Source organism: Aspergillus puulaauensis, chromosome 3 (assembly GCF_016861865.1).
Source record: "Aspergillus puulaauensis MK2 DNA, chromosome 3, nearly complete sequence".
In the NCBI taxonomy this organism is placed as follows: domain Eukaryota; kingdom Fungi; phylum Ascomycota; class Eurotiomycetes; order Eurotiales; family Aspergillaceae; genus Aspergillus; species Aspergillus puulaauensis.
The window spans coordinates 137406-154173 of record NC_054859.1 but is presented as its reverse complement, the minus strand read 5'-3'; the positions used below and the strand labels follow the sequence as shown (position 1 = coordinate 154173).

General features: G+C 51.3%; 10 protein-coding genes across 10 annotated transcripts; 7 read left to right on the top strand and 3 right to left on the bottom strand.

The window, feature by feature from the left end:
* Positions 1 to 109: 109 nt before the first annotated feature.
* APUU_30059A (uncharacterized protein) lies at positions 110 to 2062 on the top strand (the record flags this gene model as incomplete). Its single annotated transcript, XM_041701110.1, has 9 exons — positions 110 to 172; positions 236 to 313; positions 375 to 581; positions 654 to 668; positions 718 to 747; positions 795 to 926; positions 981 to 1649; positions 1705 to 1887; positions 1940 to 2062. The coding sequence occupies 9 exons, from the start codon at positions 110 to 112 to the stop codon at positions 2060 to 2062; spliced, it is 1500 nt and encodes a 499-aa protein (XP_041554028.1).
* Positions 2063 to 2155: 93 nt separating this feature from the next.
* On the bottom strand, positions 2156 to 3241 carry APUU_30058S (acyl-CoA thioesterase; the record flags this gene model as incomplete). Its single annotated transcript, XM_041701109.1, has 2 exons — positions 2156 to 2212; positions 2276 to 3241. 2 exons carry the CDS (start codon positions 3239 to 3241, stop codon positions 2156 to 2158), a joined length of 1023 nt encoding a protein of 340 aa, XP_041554027.1.
* A 492-nt stretch (positions 3242 to 3733) lies between these two features.
* Positions 3734 to 5911, top strand: APUU_30057A (putative NRPS-like protein biosynthetic cluster; the record flags this gene model as incomplete). Its single annotated transcript, XM_041701108.1, has 10 exons — positions 3734 to 3973; positions 4026 to 4078; positions 4134 to 4311; positions 4367 to 4594; positions 4658 to 4810; positions 4871 to 5005; positions 5056 to 5110; positions 5163 to 5346; positions 5401 to 5541; positions 5593 to 5911. 10 exons carry the CDS (start codon positions 3734 to 3736, stop codon positions 5909 to 5911), a joined length of 1686 nt encoding a protein of 561 aa, XP_041554026.1.
* Positions 5912 to 6122: 211 nt separating this feature from the next.
* Positions 6123 to 7286, top strand: APUU_30056A (CaiB/BaiF CoA transferase family protein; the record flags this gene model as incomplete). The annotated part of the gene is made up of 1 exon (XM_041701106.1): positions 6123 to 7286. One exon carries the CDS (start codon positions 6123 to 6125, stop codon positions 7284 to 7286), a length of 1164 nt encoding a protein of 387 aa, XP_041554025.1.
* A 38-nt stretch (positions 7287 to 7324) lies between these two features.
* On the bottom strand, positions 7325 to 8461 carry APUU_30055S (Gfo/Idh/MocA family protein; the record flags this gene model as incomplete). Its single annotated transcript, XM_041701105.1, has 1 exon — positions 7325 to 8461. The coding sequence occupies one exon, from the start codon at positions 8459 to 8461 to the stop codon at positions 7325 to 7327; it is 1137 nt and encodes a 378-aa protein (XP_041554024.1).
* Positions 8462 to 8674: 213 nt separating this feature from the next.
* Positions 8675 to 9643, top strand: APUU_30054A (shikimate dehydrogenase family protein; the record flags this gene model as incomplete). The annotated part of the gene is made up of 1 exon (XM_041701104.1): positions 8675 to 9643. One exon carries the CDS (start codon positions 8675 to 8677, stop codon positions 9641 to 9643), a length of 969 nt encoding a protein of 322 aa, XP_041554023.1.
* Positions 9644 to 9843: 200 nt separating this feature from the next.
* Positions 9844 to 11347, top strand: APUU_30053A (uncharacterized protein; the record flags this gene model as incomplete). Its single annotated transcript, XM_041701103.1, has 8 exons — positions 9844 to 9873; positions 9923 to 10064; positions 10125 to 10498; positions 10555 to 10623; positions 10688 to 10802; positions 10858 to 11026; positions 11089 to 11128; positions 11180 to 11347. The coding sequence occupies 8 exons, from the start codon at positions 9844 to 9846 to the stop codon at positions 11345 to 11347; spliced, it is 1107 nt and encodes a 368-aa protein (XP_041554022.1).
* A 934-nt stretch (positions 11348 to 12281) lies between these two features.
* Positions 12282 to 12803, bottom strand: APUU_30052S (putative secondary metabolism biosynthetic enzyme; the record flags this gene model as incomplete). The annotated part of the gene is made up of 3 exons (XM_041701102.1): positions 12282 to 12362; positions 12422 to 12478; positions 12531 to 12803. 3 exons carry the CDS (start codon positions 12801 to 12803, stop codon positions 12282 to 12284), a joined length of 411 nt encoding a protein of 136 aa, XP_041554021.1.
* Positions 12804 to 13011: 208 nt separating this feature from the next.
* Positions 13012 to 14025, top strand: APUU_30051A (sugar phosphate isomerase/epimerase family protein; the record flags this gene model as incomplete). Its single annotated transcript, XM_041701101.1, has 2 exons — positions 13012 to 13374; positions 13435 to 14025. The coding sequence occupies 2 exons, from the start codon at positions 13012 to 13014 to the stop codon at positions 14023 to 14025; spliced, it is 954 nt and encodes a 317-aa protein (XP_041554020.1).
* A 652-nt stretch (positions 14026 to 14677) lies between these two features.
* APUU_30050A (FMN-dependent alpha-hydroxy acid dehydrogenase) lies at positions 14678 to 16336 on the top strand (the record flags this gene model as incomplete). Its single annotated transcript, XM_041701100.1, has 5 exons — positions 14678 to 14819; positions 14869 to 15079; positions 15127 to 15421; positions 15471 to 16128; positions 16179 to 16336. 5 exons carry the CDS (start codon positions 14678 to 14680, stop codon positions 16334 to 16336), a joined length of 1464 nt encoding a protein of 487 aa, XP_041554019.1.
* Between the last annotated feature and the right edge of the window lie 432 nt (positions 16337 to 16768).

Genomic DNA, 16768 nt, shown 5'->3' with positions numbered 1-16768 from the left:
TATAAAGCAGCTAGCACTGATCCCAAGCACTTTTCCAATTCAGTAGACTACCACGCTGACAATCCGCATTCACACAATATCACTCTGCCTTGTACACGCTCTATTCACCATGTTTGATGAGCATATTCAGGGGAAATCCCTCCGCCGCCTGGCGAGGTTCAGTTGCTCCGTTGTAAGAATCCCCGTCGATATCAGAAGAAAGACAAGATGAAAGGGGACTAAGACTACCTTGCAGGGATTCCTGATTGAGGGCTACCAGGCCGGAGTCCTCGGAGGGGTCCAAGAGACGGAACCATTTCTAGACGCCATTGGAGTAAGTAATCGTGCAGGGGCAGCTTGTCGTTAGTGCAAGTCAACTGAAATGCTATACCCAGCATCCCGGTGGCACAGAAACGATCCCCCTGATAGCATCTTCGAGCACCATCGCAGCGGCCTTTGTGTCATGCCTTGTGATGATAGTCGGGATGCCTCTCGGCAGACGAAACTGCATTCTTATTGGCAATGTTCTCATCACGATTGGCGGCGTTATACAGGCGGCCTCGTATTCTGTGCCCCAGATTATTGTTGCTCGTGTGTTGTGTGTATGTCACTCAGCCAGTCATCCGCCCTTGTCCATCCCTACTGTTCTACAATGGTACTAACTTGAGAAATAGGGGGCTGGCATTGCGGTATGCTGATTCCTCGAATAATCCCTTGGCTGATAGCTAACGATTGCAGTTCATCACATGTAACGTACCCATGTACATGGTATGCCATTCACAATTCTTGCCCGTTGGCATATACTAATGAGGCAGTCTGAAATGAGTATCGAGGCCAGAGAGCGTGGTCCAGAAGTCGCAATCAACTGCTCAGCTCTACTGCTAGGGGTTGCTCTATCGTACTGGATCAGCTTCGGGTTTACACGAATGACCAACCAGGTCTCCTGGGTGAGCTCACCTTCTCTTGATATCCATCGCATGCTAACCGCCCCTGTTCTCTAGAGAATGCCTATCGCAATACAGTCCATTTTCTCCATCCTATCTGGAACTAGCATGCTTTTCTTGCCCGATACCCCGATGTGGTACTATATCCGTGATCGTATAGAGGAGGGGGATATGACGCTGGCACGATTGTATGGTGCATACCGCAAAGGAATGACCAACTATCACGACGTTCCGGAGATCCAGGCCTTGAAATCAACCATCATATCCAGCTTTGGAGTAGAAGAAGAGTCACAGAACAAGCTGACCCTACTCAGTATTGTTTGGGACAACACGCCTCTCCGGGTCGGCAAGCGGATCCGTATCTCGTTTATCATTCTGGGAATCCAGCAGTCCATGGGCATAAACATCCTGGTTTATTACATGACTCGCATCTTCTCGGAGGTTGGCCTTTCGGACTTCATGGCTTCGCTTATAGCAGCCATATCGCTGACGGTCCAGTGGATGGGCTCGTGGGTTTGTATTCCTACCATAGAGCGTATCGGTCGCCGGAGGATCATGATCTTCACTGCGTCGATTGAGACTTGCTGCATGTTGATCTTTGTTGTACTCAACATGATCGAGAATAAGACGGACGCTACCCGGTGGGCAGCTGCCATGATCATGTTTCCTTACCTGTTCTTCTATGGCTGGGGATGGGTCGGTTGTCCCTGGCTTTATGGGCCTGAGGTATGCTCGCTATAGATCAAGCACCACAGAGCGAAAGCTAACATTTCAATGGCAGATTGCGCCTCTAAGATACCGCCATATTGGCTCCGCGGCTGGGCTACTGGGGGTATGGGTATTTACCTTCATCACAGTCTTCGGCGGAGGAATAGCGCTGAAGACTGTTGGGGCCCGGATCTGGATTTGGCCGCTGATATTTAACATAATCGCCGTGATATTTGTTTACTTCATGTGCCCAGACGTCGGTACCCCATTTCTCTAACACTGACCACTCGCACTAACGCGAACTATAGCCCACTGGCAAGACGCTGGAGGAGATCGACCAGCTGTTCGCTAAAGACGATGCCCTCCTGGAACGGCTTCACCATTCGGTTACCGAGAAAGCAGACGTACAGGAAGTCGAGAACAGTACTTAACGCGCTCTAGAGCGGAAGTATCATACATGATTGGATCCAAGTGCCTATCTTCGAGCACGGCTCGCACTGTGCCTGGCTACTGATATTATTATATTATAAATGACTTGTCTTCTGTCTCTGCGTCTGTCCATTTTCCAAACGGATGACTCCCTGTGCACAATCAGCAAGTTTCCTGTCACCAGGATGAATATTTTGGATAGGTTTTATACAAACCTCCTGAATGCAAGTTGCGACAAGTTTGCCATGCTGAGTCCACATTCTCTGCTGAACTATACCACGACCGTTGCCTGCCCAACTGCTCTGTATTTCCGACAGTAACCACTCGTCCGCTTGTAAATATTGCATATTATGAAAGTACATGGTGTGATCTAAGCTAACCATCATAGAGACCTTGCGTTCCCCACTACCAGGCTCAACCCCTGGGCATTCCAGATGCGGTCGTCGAATAGAAGTGTGTGTTTCAGTCGACCTTGAAGGCCCTTTCGGAGAAGGATAGAATTCCGATATTGGCGTGTTCACAAAATGCCAGATCTCATGGCTATGCGGGACGCCGACGAGAAAGTAGCTGTCTGACATGAATGCAAGTGCTGCCTGGTGAATCTGCGGACCGGCCGATGGCGATAGAGGACCAACAGCCTTGATCCACTGATGAATCCTCTTATTCTCTGGGCTACCCTGGTTATTGGTATTGAGGATACCCACACTGCTGTTGATGTAGGGGAGCTGCAAGCCCCCTCCGCCCTTGTATGTATCGTCTGGCTTTGGAACATTGGCCGGCATTGGAGGGCAATGCTGAAGGTCTTTTATACCTGTGTCCGAACCTCTAGCCCTGGTGAAGCTGATAATGCAAATAAAAATAGGGCTCCCTCCTTGAATCGCCCGAACGGACCGCGTACAAAAGCCCCTCCCGTCGCGAACCCGTTCTACATGATAGATAATGCTATCATCTGAAGTTCCCGCAAATACGAACGAGCCATGTAAGGAATGTGCGACAAACTCCTCTCGCACGGTCTGTTGGGCGGCTCGCAGGCTCTGCGCAATGGCGAACCCACCAAATATCCCACGCACTCCTGGCCGCCACGAGGACGAGGTGTTTATGAACGCGTCGGGTCCGTGGTCCGGGGTGCGAGCGACGTCGATCTGCTTTTCGATTGTGGACAGTAGTCCAGTTGGCGCCATTGTTGGGTCTAATAGTCCTCGTGGGCGGTTGCACTTTGTTGCAATCGGCTGCGCTGCTTTTATTAGAATTACGATACAACTGTGCCGTATCGTTCTAGGGACCGAGGGCTGCACACTTTACCGAATGACTGCATGGACTCAGTAATAATTCCGCACTTCTGGGTCTAAGCGCAGTCTCCCTGTGGGCCAGCGGTCCGGTCAATTGATATAGAATCCGGAGGGGATACCCCGGACACTCACCACCCCGCAACGAACGGAATTTTAAACCCATTGCCTCTAAGCTATATTTCCGTTATTATCCCGTTATGAATGTGGGTTAACCGAGTCTGGCCCGTTTTGGGGTTTGAGTGGTTGTACCGGGGAATTGGTAGTTGCTCCTATAGCTGCAGTTCGTAATGTAATCCCAGTAAACCCAGGGTACTTGAATGGCTCTTATAGTATTCCATTAGCACAGCCATACAGACGCCGGCACTCTGACGCAAGTTACTCACTATGGCTCCCATAATCTCAGATATGACGGTGCACTTCCGCAATGACCGGTCCATAACGCAGATGATGCTAGAGAATACCGCGAATGTCGACCCAAACAAGATCATCAGCGAGGACATCTTGACTGGCAAATCAATCACGTATAATGGCCTACGCGAGAATTCGTTCAAGACTGCTTGGGCGCTGAGGCATCGTCTGGGGATGAAGACAGGAGACACCGTCACCATAATTGGGAGAAGCTGCGTACGTTCGCTCTCTAGTGGACCTGTGGCCTTTGCTCACTCAATATAACCAGGTGGACTATATTCTCGCAACACATGCTATTTGGGCAGCTGGTGGGATTGTCAGGTCCGTGATTCATTCCCTCTATTATGCGCGCTGGGCACTAACTATATCTCCTTAGTACAATCAACCACTCTTCATCAGCGAAGGAGATCGCCCACGCTGTCAAAGTCATCAGGCCCCAGTTTTTCATCGTCGATGGTATATACGAGAAGAAGCTGCGTGAAGCCCTGAGTGCAGAGAACTATGCCGATGTGACAATAATGACAATGGTGTCTAGACTAGATGGCCATCTTCTGGTAAGAATAGTGCCACGCCCTGCTCACATACATAGCAACGCGTTAACTGATATAGTTCCCCAATGACCTGACGTCGGACTCGAAACGAGTGGAGACTGAAGCATACGTGCTGGATGGACAGGATGCGCGGACCAGGTGTGCGGCGCTCGTGCTGTCCAGCGGCACGACGGGATTGCCCAAGGCTGTTATGCTGTCGCATTATAATTTGACTGGGATATGTGAGGGCTTGCGTGGTCACAACCCTGATAACTGGAGAGAGTCTATGAGAGAGGTGTTTTTTCCGGTATGTAAACCTATTTACCCAACCTAGTGAGATGCAGTATACTGACTTCCGATAGCCATGTAGGTGACGCGCTCGACTAACCCGAAGTGCGACATAGTTCTAACTGGGGTTACAGTATCGCATATCTATGGGCTATACGTGTGTGCGTTGATGAGCCCGTGGCTGGGGTGTTATGTGTGCATGGTTCCCCAGTTCCAGCTCGACACTTACTGCCGGGTCGGTCCCCTTTGGATATTTTGAATATTTTAGGATTCTACCACTGACACCCATCATCAGCTCATGCATGAAAAGCGCGCAACGCTGGCGCGCCTCGTTCCTCCGGTCGCTGTCATGCTGGCGGAGAATTCAGTCGTTGGCAAGTATCAGTACCCTGATCTTGAGTATTTCTCCTGCTCGGCAGCACCCTTGAAGGTAGGCTTTTCACAAGAGATATAGCTTGGTCAGGAGCTAATGTTCTATAGCCGGCCGTTGCGTCAAAGCTACGCCAGCGGTTTCCTACAGTCAGTCTGTGCCAAAGTAAGTATTCGCACTCAGGTTACAAAGTCACTCAACTGACTGGGGATTGCAGCGTACGGCTGCACAGAGTTGTCCTCTTGTATTGCACAAAGTGGCGTCAGAGATAGAGATGCTCCTCTTGTTGCCGCAGGCACTTTACTTGCCAATGTCAAGATCCAGTTCTTGGATGAACAGGGCAAAGAAGTGCCCGCTGGGCAGCCAGGAGAGATTGTTGTTTCTACGCCGACCATCATGCTGTTAGCTCTCCAGAACTACCTTTTCCGTGCATTTCTAACTTGTGTCACCCATAGTGGATATAAAGACAACGAAGAAGGGACACGCGAAAGCATGCACGGCCCGGACTGGTACAAGACCGGTGACATTGGGTACCTGGACGACAAGGGGTACTTGATAATTGTGGATCGGTTGAAAGATGTGATCAAATACAAGGGGTATGTCTGCCAGCTTCAGCCGACGCCTTGTGCTAATCACCATGACTCCAGGTTCCAGATCAGCCCAACTGAGCTCGAGGAGATCATCGGACGACATCCGCTGGTAAAGGACTCGGGGGTAACATCTATCTGGGATGATGCGGAGGGCACCGAGATCCCTCTGGCGTTTGTTGTGCCGAGCACCCCTATTACATTGATTGACCGAGACGGCCTGGCAAAGGAAATCCAAGAGTTGGTCGGAGGTGAAGTGGCAGGTTACAAGAAACTGAGGGGAGGAGTGCGTTTTATCGATCAATTGCCCAGAAATCCCACTGGCAAGATGCTGCGACGACAGCTGCGCGACAGGGCTGCAGCCAAAGCACACCTGTAGCATAGATAGCCAGCTCGGAGAATTCTCATTGCAAAATAATGATAGAGCCAGACCTACAACTAACTTGCTATTAGCCGAGGACTGAATGTATTCAATTAATCCGGGCTATTATTTAAAATTCCGAGTAATCCTAACCCTTGGTCCTATATAACCAGAACATACCGGACGACCATCCAGTGACTACACTCAATACAACAAAGAATATACTAACATGCCCGCCCTTGACGGTATACGCGTCCTTGAACTCGCCGGCCTCGCGCCCGGCCCTTTCGCCGGCATGATGCTAGCAGACAACGGAGCCAGCGTTATTCGCCTTGACCGCGTCAATCCACCTCACCAACCCAGTCCCGACGTGCTCATCCGTAACAAGGCCTCGATCCAAATAGACCTAAAGACTACAGGTGGAAAGGACCTGTTCTTACGGCTAGTCAAACAAGCTGACGTCCTAATCGACCCTTTCCGACCCGGAGTCCTCGAGAAGCTCGGCCTCGACCCAACAAACGTGCTACTGAAACTCAATCCCCGCCTTATCGTTGCCCGCCTGACCGGATTTCGACGCGATGGGAAATACGCTAAGATGGCCGGGCATGATATCAATTACCTCGCTGTATCGGGGGTTCTGTCCATGCTGGGTCCATCGCCGCGTCTCCCGCCAGACGGCCGGCCGCTGCCTCCAACGCCTCCGGGGAATATCCTCGGCGATTTCGCGGCTGGAGGCCACATGTGTGTTACTGGAATCGTGATGGCGTTGTTTGCTCGATCTCGCACCGGACAGGGCCAGGTTGTTCACGCTAATATGGTGGACGGGGCGAACTATCTTGCTACCATGCCGCGGATTTCGACCAAGATTCCTGGCCAGTGGGACCGTCCTCGTGGGGAGAATCTGTCGGATGGAGGATGTCCGTATTATAATGTGTACGAGTGCAAGGATGACGGGAAATATATGGCTGTTGCTGGGTTGGAGCCGCAGTTCTTCGCAGAGTTGATTAAGGGGCTAGGGCTAAGTGACCGGCCCTGGATGGCGAAGAGGGAGGATCGCGCTGTTTGGCCTGCTATTGCAGATGCATTCCGCAGGAGATTCCGTGAGAAAACACGCAAGGAATGGGAGGCAGTCTTTGACGGGAGTGATGCTTGTGCCACGCCGGTGTTTACCCATGCAGAGCTGGAGGCCGCTGGGTACGAGCAGCGCCCTGGAGTGACACTGACGGGGACGCCAGCACTGGATAGTGGACCAGGGTCAGGATGGGATGTGGAGGTATTGGGTCTTGGGGAGGGCGGAGAGCAGGCGTTGGCGCAGTGGATGGGGTGGAAGAAGGGGAGGGATTATGCACTGGCCAACGGGGGTTTGCAGGTTAAGGATGCCTCTAGATTGTAAATAGCAGAGCCAGGCTGTATCACATTGGCGTTCTCTATTCAACCTTGAATATCAACAGGAAGGCCATCGCCTGCAACTAGGGCAGCAACCACAGCCTCACACACCCTCACAGCTGCCAGACCATCCTCCCCAGCACACCTCGGCCGTTCGCCATTCTTGACCACTCTCGCTAGATGTTCCGCCTGTAGCTGGAATGGGATTCCATTCCCGGCCTTCAATACCTCTCGTCGGATTGGCACATTCCATCCCACCTCTAGTCCCAACCTCCTGGCGTCCGCAGGGTCATAAGTCCAAAGGACGCCGTCTGGCTGGGTCAGTGTCCCTCGCGTTCCGAAGATGCGATAGGAATCAACAGCCACAGGAGCCGGGGGATACAACGGGTTATCGCCTGTGGCAGCCTCCCACCCAAACGGACTGGCCACATTATCGCTGACGACGAATGTCCCAACCACTCCATTCGCGAACTGGACCATTATCGCTGCGCCCTCCTCGACAAGGTCTTCCGGCGGCACATTCCGATTCTCTCGACGTTGGACTGTTGAAGTGGCCCACACTCGGTTGACCCTCGAGCCCGTTATATAGTGAAGAACATCGATATCATGCACGAAGTTCGTCCATACCGGGCCTCCACCGGCGGAGCGTGAGGACCGCCAGTCGGCAAAGGAATAGTACCCGTCTGGTTTCCTTGCCGTCCACGTTCCTGTGATTGCGGTGATTTGACCGAGTTTGCCGTCGTCGATGGCGTCGCGCGCTGCTTCCAGGGAAGGGTGGAAGCGGCGGTGGTGGCCAACCAGAACCTGGCAGGCCTTTGCTCTTGCTAGCTCGAGGAGATGACAGCCTGTTCTTGAGTCTGTGCAGAAGGGCTTTTCGATCAGTACGGCCTTGGGGTTTCCGTTCGTAATCACGTCTGTGGCCACTTGTATGTGTAGGCTGGAGGGCACGCAGATGATGTATGCTTCAGGGTTTTGGGTCTCTGACGAGAGAAGGGATTGCAGGGAATCAAAGTAGGGAACTGATAGCTGCGCTGCCAGCTTTTGGCCCGGGGGAAAGGGGTCAATGAGAGCTGTTAGCAGGCAGCTGGACGAGGATAGTAGATACTCCGCATGCAGGGGGGCAATAGTCCCCCCTCCTACAAGGGCAACGCGGGTCTTGCTGTTGTCGGTCGAGTGCATCATGGTAATTCGCGCAATAGTATAATTGTCTTTGGAATTGAAAGTTGGCGCACGGTAGATGCTTTATCCTTCTGGTTAATTGAACCGGATGCCGGGGGAGCAGACTCGGGACTTGATATAACCGCCGGTTCTATCTAAAAACCCCGGATCTGCTTTGGTTTGACGATTATCCGTGTGTGTCTGTATCTTGAACTTACTCTACGTCTTAGAATCAATATGGATATCCTACGGCAGTCGTACACATACGGCAAATCACCGCTGACCTCTACATCACGATCGAAACCATACCGCGCCTTTCTCTTCGGTGGGAACATCTCGCAATCTCTCTCGCCGCTCCTCCACGGCATCCTGTTCAAGTCAGCCAACGCAGTATGGTCTTATGATAAGGTGCAGACGACTGACCGGTCAGCGTTCGAGGCTCAGCTGGCCGCGAATGACACCATCGGCTCCTCCATCACGATGCCCAACAAAGTCACATTTGGCAGCGCCCTCAATCACCTCACTGAAGAAGCCAGAATCATCGGCGCAGTGAATACGTCATTTGTCCGGGCCACCCCAGACGGCCGTCGAGTTCATATCGGCACGAATACAGACTGCGTTGGCATTCGCGATGCGATTCTACAACGGTATCCAGCGGCACCTTCAACATCCAAAGGCAAGCCAGCTATGGTGGTAGGAGGGGGAGGGGCGGCGCGCAGCGCCATATACGCGCTGTGGAAATGGTTTGCGCCATCGGAGATCTATATTTCCAACAGACTCGATTCTGAGGTGGAGGATATCGTGCAATACTTCCGAACGGCAATTCCGAAGATCCAGCTTCGATATCTCGAGTCGGTTGAGAGTGCGGAACAGCTGCCAGCACCGTATATAATTATTGGGACCATACCGGATTATCCTCCGACGCAGCCGGGTGAAATTCTCTGTGCGCAGATCTGCGACGCAGTCTTACGGAGGCCGGAGAAAGGGCTTCTTGTGGATATGTGCTACATGCCCTCTCCGCAAACAACGCTGTTGAGGACAGCACAGGACCAGGGATGGAATACAGTTATGGGGACAGATGTGCTGGTGCGGGTATGTGTGGCTCAACAGATTCTGTGGGTTGAAGAAGAGCCGAGTGAAGCTGGTGTTAAACAAGCGTTGGCAGCGATGAGTGAAAAGACCAATGCACAGGTAGCAAAACTGTAGTCTCTTCCAGTAAATCAAATCAAAAGACAATTTTCCGTTCCCATGCTCGCATAACCGAGGGACTTCTGATTCCCCGCAAACCGGACTGCAAATCAATGCACCGGTCATGAAGAGAGCTATGTCCTTTAAAGACTTATCCTAGTAGCAGAGGTCTTCAACTGTATACTATTGTTTCAGTGCTGAGGTATCTTCTTGTAGCAATGGCGGCACACATGGCTCCCCTGGCCCAGGTCAGTGCATCCTGCTGCAAGGCCGTTGATAGTGCTAACGAATAAACAGCCCATCACCCTGCAGCTCTCCGGAAAGGTGATCAAAAATCGCATGTATAGGACTCCTCTAAGCGAATATGCGTCCACCTATGACGAAAACAACGTCGAGAACAGCGGAAAGCCACTGCCGCGATATGAAGAGCTATACCAGGGTATATTCCCCGTACACGAGCACCCAACCAGTGAATAGCTAACCTCGACTCGTATATTAGAGCTCGCCCACGGTGGCGCCGGTCTCATCTGTACCGGAAACATCCCTATTCACCGAGATAACCTCGAGAACTACAACAACGCGGTCCTCGACATCAACAACCCCTGGGACCCCGTGGAAGCGTTCGCACCCGCTGTCAAGGCGGCCAAGTCTCGCGGTGCTATTTTCCTGCCCCAGTTACAGTTCCCTGGACGCCAGGTCCCTGAGTTCCTGAACCCTAACCCAAAGTCTTCGTCAGACCAGCATCTGGGCCCCTGTCTGAATAAAACATACGGCAGGCCATCACCGCTTACAAAGGACGAGATCAAGGATCTGATACGCCGATATGTATGGGCATCCGAGGTCCTCCACAAAGCTGGAGCGGATGGAATTATAGTATGGCCTTGTTTATCCTATGCGCAGTGTCTATGAAGCTAATGAAACATCCGTAGTTGCACGCCAGTCATGGATATATCATGCAGCAGTTCCTGTCTCCATTGATTAACAAGCGCACTGATGAGGTATGTGCAGTCCACCCTGCACCCTATCGCCATGAATGTCCTAGTTAATGTACATTGTCTTTAGTACGGGGGAAGCCTCGAGAATCGGGCCCGCTTTATTCTGGAGATTGTCAACGCCGTCAAGGCCAGACTTCCCTTGAACAAATTCGTCATTGCCGCGAAGCTGAATTGCCATGACTGTACGGTCCCTGTTCTAACAAACCTGGTTTCCTGATCAACTGACCTAGTTCATAGTTATTGAGGGCGGAACAAGCTTTGCAGAGATGTGCGTCGTCATAAAGTGGCTCGAAGACGCTGGCGTTGACTTCTTCGATATCTCCGGTGGCACATATGCTTCACCTGCATGGAGAGGAAATATCATGACAGAGCTGACCGAGCGCCCATCGCAAAAAGAACGTGGGAGGTAAGCATAATACCGTGGGCAGTTAGAGACACAAGTGCAAACGCTGATCTCCCCGTTACTAGCTATTTTATTGAATGGGCGCAAGAGCTCAAGAAGGTTCTGGTAAGTTTCCCGCGCGCTCATCGTCGGCTCTGACTGATATCAATGTGGTAGACTCGCGCGGTCATCGGAACTACGGGTGGGTGGCGTGATAGCCATCGCATGTCAGAGGCTGTGGAACACGGTGATATCGACATGATCGGGCTTGGTAGGCCCTTGCGAGAAGATCCAAACTTTGTCAATCAGGTCCTGCGTGGAGAGGTGAGACGGAGCAACCTATAGAATAGACGCATAGTGTGCCATCCTAAATCCCGCTTTCGCCATGTTCTGGATATATTAGGGTGCTCGAGCGTTAAATAATATGGTCATGTACATTAAAGCCATCAATACACTGCCTCTAGTATGAAGAAGCTCGATATGCTCACAGGATGAAGCATTGTCACTCCCGGTACAGCAGTAGCAACCATAGCCCATGTTTAACAGAGTTGTTACTGTGGAAAGATAGTTCCTCTAAGGAGGCAAGAACGATCTACGTTGTCACCAAGTCAAATACGGCAGGCACAGCCGTCAGCTTCACAGCAATAGCCGTGTCTAGAACTGTGGACTTGGTATCATGCTAGTAGGTCCGCCCAGAGCAATGACTCTTTTATTGGAAAGGACCAGGTTGGAAAGCTCAGCGTGATTTGTGAATAGTATCCCATGTAGTACACTACAGCCACAGCTATGGCTATCTATACTCCCCGCCCTCCATCTACCTCCAGAGTCGTTCCAGTCACAAAAGAGCTCTGATCGGATGCCAAATACCATACGGCATTTGCTATGTCCGTTGGCTGAGTGACCCGCTTCATTGGCAGCATATCCTCGATCTTCTGTAGCCGTTGCCTTGAGTCCTCCCCGTTTCCAATGCTTGCTTGTAACCTGCAGTTGTAAGCCTCTTGTATACAACAGCAATCTTCCGTGTACATACATCGATGTATTTCCCACTGCCGGCGCGATGCAATTAAATCGGATGGTTGGTGCATATTCTAACGCCATGGTTTTGGTCGCAACCTACCATGTTAAATTTATCTTCTTAGTATAGATCATGAACCAAGGACAGGACATCCTTACATTTACAGCTGCCTTGGAGGCATTGTAAAAGGCAAACCCTGGCCGAGGGCGAGTACACCCGGTGCTGGCAAGTTAGAGGCACTGCTTAGTTTCCCTGGGTAGTGGCCTACCTTGTAATGTTCACAAAGACACCATGCCCCTGTTCCATCATAAACGGCACGATAGCTTGCGCGCTGCAGAATATAGGCTTTCATATAATTAGGCGTTGTACTTAGGTCCAGAGGACGATGTTCAAGCCAAACTTACTCTGACATTGACGTCGAATGTCCGCTCGTACTCCAGCATGTCCTTCGTGTGGACAAGCTGGTAATAATCAGTAACGCCAGTCTTATTCAATATACTATTCAATACGTACACTCTGGCTTCCAGTAATCCCTGCATTGTTGACCACGACATCCAGGCGGCCAAACCTCTCTCTGGCAACGGCCAGCGCCTGGTCCCAGGTTTCTTGTCGAATCACGTCTCCAAGTAGAAAGTGCAAATTCGGGTCACTGGCAGCTTTTTCTTCCCCTTTCTGCTTATTCAAGTCAAGCATTATTACGCGACAGCCCTCGTTGCTGAATCGATCTGCGATGGCGGCGCCGAAGCCATCCGCGCCGCCGGTGACGATGGCCACTCTTTGTTGCATGGTGGGCTTTTAATATATTTTATAGCGATAATGAGGATATCCACACACTATCTTCCGTTCAAAGGGTACGGTTTTAATAACGTGGTGACTGAGCGTCTCCCTCCGGACCTTTAATCTAGATACCGGTCTAGATTAGCATCAACATCTCCAACTCGGTACCCCTCCAGGCGTTGACAATGCCAAATGGTACGATAGACAAATAATAGTCATGGCAGCTGAGATCAAAGTCGCAGTCGCTTCGAACTCCCTAGGCAAGTCCGCCGCCGGGCACACCATCCACCGCAAACTCCAAGGCGCCAAAGCACACGGGTTTGACGGTGTCGAACTGGCCTTTGAATGCCTCGACGCTCATGCTTCAACCTTCGCTTCATCACAATCTCGGAAGGACCGCCTCTGTGCGGCTGCCAAGGACATTTACGAAATCGCATCGTCTTTGGGTCTTGAGCTCATCGCGCTCAACCCGTTTGGGGCGTACGATGGACTTAGAGACCCTAGAGACGTAGACGTGCGCCTCCAAGAAGCGGAGCTCTGGTGTCAGCTTTGTCAGATTATGCATATCGGCATTTTCCAGGTGTGCCAGGTCCTCAATCTGTCCGTCATGAACTACTGCTAAAGCCGGAGACTCTGGCAGATCTGCACGGCTCTGTACGGGGTAGACGAAAGCAAGATCACCAACGATCCAAGGGTCATCGCGGAGAATATGCGCAAGCTGGGCCATCTAGCGCAAAGATATGGTCTTCGAGTCGCCTACGAAGCACCCTCGTGGGGGATCCACAACAATACCTGGCAGCAAGTGCAAAGAATATTAGAACTTGTTGACCTGCCGAATGTCGGCCACTGTCTAGACACCTTCCACATCGCGTCGCGAGAAGCAGGCAACCCGTTCAATTCGAAGGCCCCAATTCGCCCGAATGGACTCCAGAGTCTCCAGGCCAGTCTCGATGAACTGAAACGCAATGTCAACCCGACAAATATTGTATACTTCCAACTCTCTGACGCAATGGTAGCAGATCCCAAACAAACGGGGTACCCGCGTCAGGATCTGGCGCAGCCGCCGTTCATGACGCAGTCGCGTAACTGTCGGATTTATCCTTGTGAAGAGAAGCATGGGGGCTGTCTTCCGGTTGTTGATGTGGCGAAGGCGGTTTTTGGTTTAGGATACAGTGGGTGGGTGTCTATGGAGGTTTTTCATACTGACATGTGGGAGCCGCGGACCTCGTGAGTTGCTGGTCTTTCCATGACTTTTACTCTATACTAATATGACTACATCAGGGTTCCCAATGACTGGGCGAGGAGAGGGATGGAGTCGTGGAACAAACTTGCCCACCGTTGTGGACTGAGGCCTAGTAAGTGGTACCTGTCTGGATTGTATAAAACGGCGTCTAATTATTTGGCAGGGCACAAGCTGTGATGGATATTCTGTTCCAAATATGTGCAACTATATGCCAGGCTTCGGGAGGAGTTGCCTGGCCTTATTGACCTACGTTCGAACACTCTATTACACCAGATAATACCAGTAAACGGATTCTTCTAATCTTTGTTCGTACCCTAAGTGACTGGTCCCAATCTCTTAACGCGTAGTTGTTTCAACCCGGCGTGGTTGAGTTGGGCAGTGCGATATATATATTGTAGGAGCCGTGTGATTAATAATTTCCCCACCGTCGAATGGTATGCGGATTATGACCAATAATAAGAAGTGTATTCGACGACTCCATTTTATATCGGGCGGGATCCGACTTGGAGAGAGAGTGGAGAGAAGGCCGGTTAATCGTTCTGGCTGATCTTCACCGACACGCCTTTTTCGCCGGTACATAATCTGGACACGCCCACAGTCTGCTTGCCCCGTTTCCCCGGATTTGTTATACAGTGCACCGATGGGCAAAGCTACGAGCGATCCACTGATCTCAGCACGCGATGTCCTCTCCCACAATACGCCGGACGACTGCTGGGTGGGGATCAATGGCGAAATCTGGGACCTGACCGCGTTTATTAACGAGCATCCTGGGGGTCCTTCAAGTAGGCAATCCGCTGCTCTATTAAGACCAGGCTGCTAAGTATCTGGCAGTTATTCTCAAGTACGCCGGGCGAGACGCCACGGACGCATTCCTTGAGGTCCACGCCATGACAATAATCAAAGAAAACATCGCCCTGGGAAACTTCAAAGGTAGGCTCGATGCCTCCACAATTACTCCAGATTGGACAAAAACGCCATCAAAACCTCAGCCTGCTCAATCTGTGGGCAATTCCAAACCCCCGCTGCATTCGCTCATCAACAGGTGTGTACCCTCAGCCCGGATAATTATCCGATGTTGACCCCACGAAGCTACGACTTCGAACGAGCCGCGGCTGCCAGTGCATCGGAGAAGGCGTATACATTCTACTCCACGGCAGACACCGACTGCTGGACCCGCGACGCGAATGAGTCGATGCTGAAGCGCATCTGGTTCCGGCCGAGGGTTATGAAAGATGTCACACATGTCGACACGTCGAGCACTATGCTTGGCTTGCCGATGTCGGTGCCATTATTTATTTGTCCGACTGGTGTAGCGAGACTCATTCATCCAGATGCTGAAAAAGGACTCGCCCGTGCTGCGAAGTCTACGGGGATTTTGGAAATTGTATGCCTTTACCCCCTTGGCTGAGGCTGCCATGCTGATTTATGACTAGGTTAGCACGAATTCTGGCCACCCGCTGGAGGAAATCGTTCAGCAAACTCCGGGCTATCCGTTCCTGTTCCAGCTGTATCTCAACAAGGAGAAAGAAAAGTCAAAGGACGTTCTGTTGAAGGCGGAGTCTTTAGGCTGCAAGGCTATCTTTTTGACTGTCGACGCAGCAGGGCGAGGCAAGCGCGAGTCGGACGAAAGACTCAAATCAAACGATGAACTCCCTCATCCAGTTACTGGTAAACCGATGAAGGCAGGCGGCGGGCTCACCAGAATAATGGGGAGTTATATCGACCAGGGAATGACCTGGAAAGACATTGCGTGGATCCGCAGTGTGACCAACCTCCCTATTATCCTGAAGGGGATCACCTCGGCGGAGGACGCGAAGATTGCAATGCAATATAAGGTCGATGGTATCTTACTCAGTAACCATGGTGGTCGCAATCTGGACTACACGCCGCCTGCGATTCTGCTCCTGTTGGAGATGCACAAGAACTGTCCAGAGGTATTCGACACTATGGAAGTCTATGTGGACGGGGGCTTCCGCAGGGGTTCAGACATCATTAAAGCGCTCTGTCTCGGTGCGAAAGCAGTGGGAATCGGCCGCAGTTTCTTGTATGCCCTGCACTATGGGACAGAGGGTGTTGAGCATCTGATCCAACGTACGTTTCCCACACCTAGTGGTCCACTGCAAACTAACTGAACTCCATAGTGCTCAAATCCGAAATGGAAGGCGTCATGAAGCTCATCGGTATCAAGGATCTTTCAGAAGTCTATCCAGGGCTGGTCAATACGGCCGATGTTGACCACTTGGTTCCCTCTAGCCCCAACCACCCCTATATCAAATGGAGGGCCCGTTCCAACCTATGAATACAATTCAGTGCAAATTGTTTCACATCAGTAATCAAACTTATTCTCCTTCGCCAAATGTATTCGATGGCGATTATGACATGGAGATTGTAAAGATAGTGGGTCGTGAGCTGTCCATGGGTTCTAGATAGGCCGTGAAAAGTGGACAATTACGGTTGTCAGCTTTGTGTTGCCATAGTTTTCAACGCCGAATACAAATAACAGTTATTCATGAGTTCACTCGCACGTAGTCCTTGGCAAGAGGCATGACTAATATATTGGATTAAACGTGCTGCATTACGGTACATTTAAACTGAGTGTCTGTGTTACTTCGCGGTGGTACTGGGCTTCTCGCGCCTTCTACCAGAGTCCAGCTAGATGGCTCCTTCTCTCGAATCCACCACCATTGCAATCCCTGGTGTGTTTTCTTCATCCGAACATCTCTGATTTGTT